This window comes from Bacillus rossius, chromosome 1, assembly GCF_032445375.1.
Source record: "Bacillus rossius redtenbacheri isolate Brsri chromosome 1, Brsri_v3, whole genome shotgun sequence".
NCBI classification, from domain to species: Eukaryota; Metazoa; Arthropoda; class Insecta; order Phasmatodea; family Bacillidae; genus Bacillus; species Bacillus rossius.
The window spans coordinates 163,320,640-163,328,728 of record NC_086330.1 but is presented as its reverse complement, the minus strand read 5'-3'; the positions used below and the strand labels follow the sequence as shown (position 1 = coordinate 163,328,728).

Genomic DNA, 8,089 nt, shown 5'->3' with positions numbered 1-8,089 from the left:
AATAAAAATGTTTCATTTGTTTCCAAATTGAATAGTTAAATTATATTTATATACATGATGAATGCAACTGTTCGTAAATAATAACATATCTTCTAAAAATACTTACTTCTAATATTCTGTACAAATTTTCAAGTTATATTACAAAATATTTTACACAGCTACTCATTACCTTCTAAAAACATTTAACTACTACAGTACTAATATTTATATTTAAAAAATATTTCAAAATTTTTTGCAATATCACATACGTTACTCAAAAAAATTATTTTTGCAAAGCCAAATTAGATTAAAAAATTAGACAGGGTTCATTAAGTTTTATTAAAAATGACTGTGACTACAAAATTATATGTACAACAACAACATTTCATAATTACTGTTCAGAATTGTTTCTCAGTAGACACTGTTCAAATATCTCTCAGTATTTACTCGTGACTACCACAATCACAAGCAAATCAGTTGAATGATAGATATATCTTCAGAACAATGTCAACTTTCTGTGCAAGCAAAATATATTAATTCTTTAATCTAGTGAATTTTCCTCATGACTGAACCTTGAAGGCAGCGATAGGGGAAAGAGGGCATTTCTTGCATCCTGTGAGTCCTAGTTCACATTATCTTGTTACCCCGCTGTCTCAGCTCACTGTTCATTTTTTTGTTCCTCCGGGAAAGGGACGGCTTTGACGCTGAAGTTTGGATTCATTTTGGTTCCCCGCGAACACGTCTTGTCTTCAAAATCGTAGGAGTTGGATATGAAGAAATTGACTCTGGAAAAAAAATGTTCTTTCAATGTTTTTTGCGATGAGAAACAGATTTAACGCAATATTTTGGACATAATCCATTTGCTGGTTTTCACTGGTTGTCATATAAAACAGTAGGACTGGTCAACAAAGTGAAATACACATGCCCACGGAGAACAGTTGAAGTCAAATGTTGCATGTCTGAACAACATAAAATTTCGGAGGAAGGAATTTTTAGTCAGAAAAAACAAGACAGCACAGACAAATACAATAAGCTGAAAACGACCAGATGGCAAGACACAGGGCTCGCATTTTGGGACATCCTGTTTTCTCTCCCAGGTTCACCAACCTGGCTTCAGTTTCCCATAATTCTACGAAAACACTCCTGGACATTGTTCGTCCAGTTTAATGGCTGTCGTCTTCTAAATTCCAATTAGTTTAGCATTTTAGAATTTGCCAAAATTTTCTACTAAAGAAACCCGCTTATTTCTATGAGTTTTTCAGCAGTATTTTGTTCTCCTTTAACATGTTTCTTATATTTGCATGCATTGATAGGATGGTACCGAAGTGTTGTAATGCTGAAAGATTCAGACTGATATAACAAGTGGCTCTACGGAAAATTTATATTATTGAACTTTACCGTGTATATAACGTGCGTTTGTTCTACTACAATATTTTACAAAAATATGCTATTTTTATTATGTTTTGTACAGATTTTTTTAATTCACCACTAATGTTGCCTACCGAATGTATGTTTCGAATGATTTTAAAATCTGGATTTGACTCAGCCTTCAAATTAGCTATCATAAAAGCTACGGCTGAAGTCATCAGACTCCTTACCAAAAAAATACTTGGTAGGAAACGTCAGAAGATTTAATAATTTTGTAATATTATGTATGTGACTTTTTTTTAATAAAAATCTACTGTTCAATAGTGTCACTTTTCTACAACTAAGGACATTCCAATTCATGCCATAAAGAATTAAATAAAATCTAATTTAAGGGTCATCTTATGTAACTTAGCAGCAAACGACACATTATCATTTTACTACCTCTGCCATACGTTTGATATATTATTATCTGAGTGAACACCAGTTGATGCTTGGCGACTATTTTGTTGGTTTCATTTTTTTGAAGAAGAAAAAAGAATTCTTACCTTGCATGAGATGGTAGATGTTCGTTTTCAAACAACTCAACGGCGCTGTCGAGAATAGTTGCTTTCGTACAGAACACCTAAAAAAAAAAAATCAGAGAAAAAAAATATTTAAAAGGTTTTGTATCAAGTTTGAAAGTTCTGCTTACAATATTTTCTACTAAAAGTATTTTTAAATAATTTGAATACCGTTGCATATAATATATTTACATAGTACTAAATCCTGTCAGACATGATTTAAATGAGACTAATCATAGAAGTTTTAACATTTTTAAAAATTAGAACGAGTTTATTTATAAATTTAACTTTAGTATAGTTTCTAGTATGAGTTTCTTTAGTTTATATCCAGTTTCAAAATATCAGTACATAGTTTAACCGCCAAAACATCAATACTAATATTTTTCATGCATTTGTTCAGAGTAATTTCATTACATCATTATGAATGTAATTTGTTAGTTTTTCTTAGAGCTGCTGCGTTACTATAATCCAAAACTACTTATTTATCAACGCGTAACATGAAGCTGCTTACTAAGCAGAGTAAATAACCCTAAGGGAGTTTAAATAACTTTCGCATCAAAACTCTCATCAGCGATATGCATAATAATATGGAATGCGCGCAATTTTACAGAGATCAAACTAGAAATTTTAAACTATAAATACTTATTTTGTGACACGAGAAAAAAGTGAATGGCAATTACCATGTTCCGTTTCTATCTTAAAACATTTTACCAGAGGTTTAACCACTTTTGAGGAGCATTATTAAAAAATTAAATAATGAACCAAAACTATTGTCCTGAAGTTAGAAGTCTCTTAAAAGCTAACAGTAAAAAGATTACATTCTTGTATAAATTACGCAATTGTTGTAAATATTTCAATTGAAATAGTTATATTTAAGCACATGGCTTTACCACATGTTAACGGACCTCATTAGTAAGGATTACTTATATAACGCACACAAATTTACGCCCTGCTTTATTGCACGTGAATTTTGTAAACTTAAACACTCAAATATTTATTTGCGTAAGCATTAATTTGACATAAAAGATTTCTGCTCAACTTACTATACGGGTTTTTTCAAAGAAAACGTGCATTTCTCCCACAGGACGTTATTCAATTCGTGAATGCAATGTTAGAGGTTGGATTGATTTGCTTAGATACAGTGCACTAGTAGAATGGGCTAGTAAAATACAATTTTAAAATAATAAGAAGTATTTATCTCCGATGAGAAATAAAACACGAACAAGTTGATGAATAAAAGTTTTGTGTAGTGAATAGAGGCTTAGAAATGACCTTCTTTAGGCTAGACTTGATGCTGATATGTTTTCTTGAGCTAAGGTCACACGTTCGATAGAAGACAATTGAATCTTTAATGGCCAAAATGTGGTTCGACCGTTAAATATTTGATTTAAGACATTTTTATACACATATCCCAAACCAGCAATATGTTATGTCCATAAAATTTGTTTAAATCAGTCTTTTCCATTGCAAGAATCATTCAAAGAAAGTTTATTTTCTGTAAGTCGGTAATTGGTCTGAAAAACTTTGACACGATGCAAAACTTTTTAAAAAATATAGATACAAGTTCCCGTTATTTAACTAACGCTAAACGGAACCTTTGAATTTCCGTCTCTCCAATTAATGAGTAAACAGGTTCGTATTTACTTGTACTTTCTACACCATCCAAGTGAATAAATTATATAAATTAGTGATATGATAATATGTCTTAATATGAATCCATGCTTAATAAGGGAGAATGAATGAGAAAGAGCAGTGATCTACAATCAACTGCAGGAGTTCACTGATTCAAGGGGGGAAGTGTGCACAAATGCGCACTGAAACCCCGCTGATGCCCAGCACCTGCGCCGCCGACAGGAAGAACAGCTCCGTGGCGTCCATGCCCAGCCAGGGCAGGACCTGGTCCGACTCGGAGAGGTTCAGCCGCCTGTACGTCTCCAGCGCCAGCTTCAGCCCGCTCTGGTCGGCTATCAGCTCGTCCAGCCACAGGTTCCTCAAGTCGTCGTCCAGCTGGAACACCGGCAAGCAAGCGCTCTGGAGACTGACGCCGGACAGCTCCAAACATGTTTGTGCGAGAACCAGAAGTTGTTGTGGTCACGTCAGTCCTCAGTGTGCACAACGTATCTGATGCACGTGTTACCAACATTATGACAACGAAACGACATTTATTTTCTCTTAAAAAACCATTTCAAATCATTATACAAATTTATGGGGGGAAAAACTTACAGTGCTTCAAATTTCTTAAAAATAAGATAATTATGATCGAAATAAAATCACATAAAATAAAATGTAACAATTTATCTATAAATATATATATACAGTCACACCTCTTTCCGCTAAGTTATTTTTCATACTCTGTATTGTGTTTTTAGTATAGAGCTCTCTGGTATAAATCTCTAGTGTTTTTGCTGTAAGCAAAAAGTAAAAAAAAAAATAAAAAACACACACACAATCAACTGTCGGAAAGTGAGATCTGCGTAATTTTTTTTATGATAAGCAATAATGTAAACTATTATTCGTGTGAAGGTCATTTTTTTAGCCATGGATAATTTGACACGCCCAAAAATCCAAGCAACCAATAAGAAAATACTTTCATCCATATATTGTAAAAAAAATTTGAAAAGGAACTGAAATATTTGTGTAACATTACAGATATTTGTAAATATTTACATTTACATAAAAACGACCATTACAAAAAAATGTTCGCAGTAATTTTGGGTGCGGATTTATATTTTGTTTTGGTTTATGGTTTATTTATTGATTGTGTTCAGTACCTCCAATAGTTAAAATTATTTGTAAGCCGTTCCCTGAAAATTTTTACAGTATTAACTGCGCTCATCAATAAGCATAAAAAAACAAAATTAAGTCCAATTGTTAAGTATTCCGTTACATCTTACATTGTTTAAAATTTGTTTGCTTGTGTAAAATATCAATCAATATTTAATATTTTGTGCCAATTTTCGTAACCGTGGCAAGAAGTATTCAGTATTATTTCCAAATACGTATTTCGTATATGAAAACGCAATAATCATATCATTGTTTTGTAAAAATTTACAATGGTTTATCTTGTAGTACCTTTTACAAACTATTACTTTGGCAACTTGTTTCCTAAAGGAATCTTTTTAAAAATACAAAAAAAAAATATATATTTTCTGTATGTAACCCAAACATATGTTATCCAGACAACCGCCATTGAACAGACGACGTTGACTTGTTTGTGTACACGTGCTGGAGTATATCCTGGTACATGAAATAACGCAAATGTCACAGGGCTCTAGAATTTGAATTTTTGTTACACTAGTATCGGATAAGAACATTTCCTATAAAATGTCACTACAAGAGCATTATATATTATGTTAGGTTACACTTATTTTTTCGCCAAATATCTGCAATCCTGTACCGAAAATATTTTCCGTACTTTTATAAAATATTCCTTTGGAAAATAGTTGCCAAGAATTATTTTTTAATACTACAAGAATGATATTGTTACTTTTTACAACACGAACAACACGAACAACAACGAAAATTTTCTCAAAGTTTTATATTTTAATTGATGTTTCATTCAATCATAATTGTTTTAAACCATGGAAAGGATAATCTGATATTCAATAATTGGCATTTATTTTGTTGTATCATGCTTATTTTGTGCGCGGTTAATACTGAAAAGCTATTCAGGGAACGGTTTACAAGTAACTTTAACTATTTGTAGGTTCTGGGGAAACACAAAGCATAATTGACCGGGTAAGAATCGAAACCCAGTATTACTGCTTACTTTATTTTGTAGTGAGACAGTTGTTTTCGTGTAAATGTACAAATTTACAAATATCTGTAAATTTACATGAACATTTTTTTTCAACTACAAAAAAGATAAGAGTGTGGGCCCTACAACAGAACTACGTGCAATGTGGACGATTTCTGGACTACACGTACTTAAATTGGTAGAGAGAGACCGATTAAGTACTGTGATGCGACGCGAACAACAACGTTTAACATACACAATAGCGACAACGCTCTTTTTTTGTTCCTGTGACTCGCAATTATCGGGCCCATTGTGTACACGGTGTCTACCATTTGTAAATATACATGCAAGTATTCATTATTAAAACTTATTTTTTCTACTCCTTGCGTCAAGTTCCTCCCCAAGGTTTTTTTTGTTTTTAATTGTTATCCCCAGATGGGAAAATCACAAAAATTAAAATCCTATAGTCACAGAATATTTGCATATATATTTATTCTTAAAATATTGAATAATCAGAACAATATAATTTGAATACACCGAATGAAGAATAGTTTGAAGCTTTTGTTATTTATTTTCTCTACAGGATTTAATCAGTCCAATTTTGGCTCATTTAAAGTGTATGACTAAATTAATTACCGTAACAAATTTCATTGATGCAGTGAAAACAGTTTTACAGTTTTGAATTGACGATATGTAACCGAACCGAACTACTCTGCAGATTATTTCTAAGGGGAAACAAAACAAAATGGCACAGGTTTAAAACCTCTCGCTAACTTGAACGATGTGCTGTATTTGATTCATTGAAAAGCATAGATAGAGACTTTAAAGCAATGGTGGTCCTGTGGAAGCAGCGACGGGGCAATCGCCCCCTTCCTTCCCCCTAGACACACCCTAGAACACTCAGAACAAAAAAAAATTAAAATTAAAAATTTAACCTACACCTGACCCTCGCAATCGGTTCAATTAGGTTTTTTTTAAAAATGATTATGTTTAGTGCCACTTTACTATGTGTATTTTTCTTTAATTTAAGTATTCTAAATATTAAGTTATAACTACTATTTTACTATGACTTTTTTGAAAGTAAGACATGGGTTAAAATAAATATTGAAATGGCTATTTTTTATTTTGTTTCAAATTTTGACTCTCTATTATACTGTGACGTACCGATCATCCGTTTCCATAGACATTCTCCCCCCATTTTTCCTCTTTTCGCGTAAAAAAATTCTATGTTGGATCTACCATTGTTTTAGGGACATTCCTAAATTATTTTCGCTGTTATTTCCTCACACCCATTGTAGCAATTATTATTTTTTCACAGTAAAGCAAAAATAACATTAAGATCACAAAGAGTGATAATTTTTTTGCAATAAATACAAACGTTACTTCAGAAAATTATTATTTTTTTTTAATTTTATGCACATTCTTACCATAACTGTGACGTTGCGTCCGTCAGGTAGAGCCCACATCACAGATGGTTCCACAAGATAGGTCTCATTCCATATCGCAAACTCATCCACGCTTATGAGAGGATTCTCTGCGTCATACCGCCCGTGCTCATCGTACTTCACACCTTGAACAGACAAGAACATGTTCACATTCGTGTTCATGGCTTAAATACCTTTAGAAATACCGAGTGAGGCACTGGTTTCAAATGCAGAAAACTGAGATTTCAAATGAGATGCAGGCGTTTGTGCTTGTAATACGTATATTTAAAATGCTCTTGTAATTTTTTTGCGGATTTATATGAAAGGAGTGTTGTTAGAGATTTGAATTTTATGTTTTAATTTATAATAATTTTGAATAAAATATTATTTATATTCTCACACGGATTGCTTCCAATGACGACAAAACTAATTTAGACTGTTTGAACCCGAGTCAATCAGAAATCACTTCGTAAAGATATTGTTCTTGGCAGCCAAATAATTTTTTATGCATTAAAAACATTTTTAAGTTCACTTTATTTTCATAAAATTATTTAAACAGGCTAGTGTCATTTATAAATATGTTCATGCCATATATTGTTCAAAATACATTGTTTAACAAAGGATTTAAGTGGATTTTCAAGTTATATAATAAAATATTTTATTTCATTGCGGGATAGCTACAGTACCCCACGCTGATAATTCTTGTTGTATAATAAAATACACTAGCGTATTAATTTCTCGAAAGAATTCTTAAAATGTGACTTAGAGTAAAAATGGCATACATAAGTAGTGATAATCGTATCTGATTGCGTTCAGAACAGGTTAGAAGTTCTCGCTGGTGTTTTGATACAAAACACTACTTGGAGTGAATATCCAGGGCCGACACATAGTTTTAACTTGGTAAACTTCACGAATATCCTGGATGTTAAACCCATGCACAAATGCTAGATCCGTCCCAGGCTCCTTAATATGTTCATTCATCCAATCAGGAAGTCTTATTAGATAGTGCATACAACATGTAT

The 8,089-nt window shown here is 32.4% G+C and overlaps 1 protein-coding gene across 3 annotated transcripts in view; it reads right to left on the bottom strand.

The window, feature by feature from the left end:
• Positions 1 to 299: 299 nt before the first annotated feature.
• The window catches only part of LOC134527079 (endothelin-converting enzyme 2-like), a 137,341-nt gene continuing 129,551 nt past the window's right edge, over positions 300 to 8,089 (bottom strand). For all 3 annotated transcript variants that reach the window (XM_063359423.1, XM_063359425.1, XM_063359424.1), the window contains exons 15-18: positions 7,071 to 7,213; positions 3,747 to 3,914; positions 1,893 to 1,969; positions 300 to 764 (exon numbers count right to left, since the gene is read on the bottom strand). In XM_063359423.1, the coding sequence (XP_063215493.1) occupies positions 638 to 764; positions 1,893 to 1,969; positions 3,747 to 3,914; positions 7,071 to 7,213 (515 nt within the window). In that variant the 3' untranslated portion in view covers positions 300 to 637. The remainder of the gene's footprint in view (positions 765 to 1,892; positions 1,970 to 3,746; positions 3,915 to 7,070; positions 7,214 to 8,089) is intronic.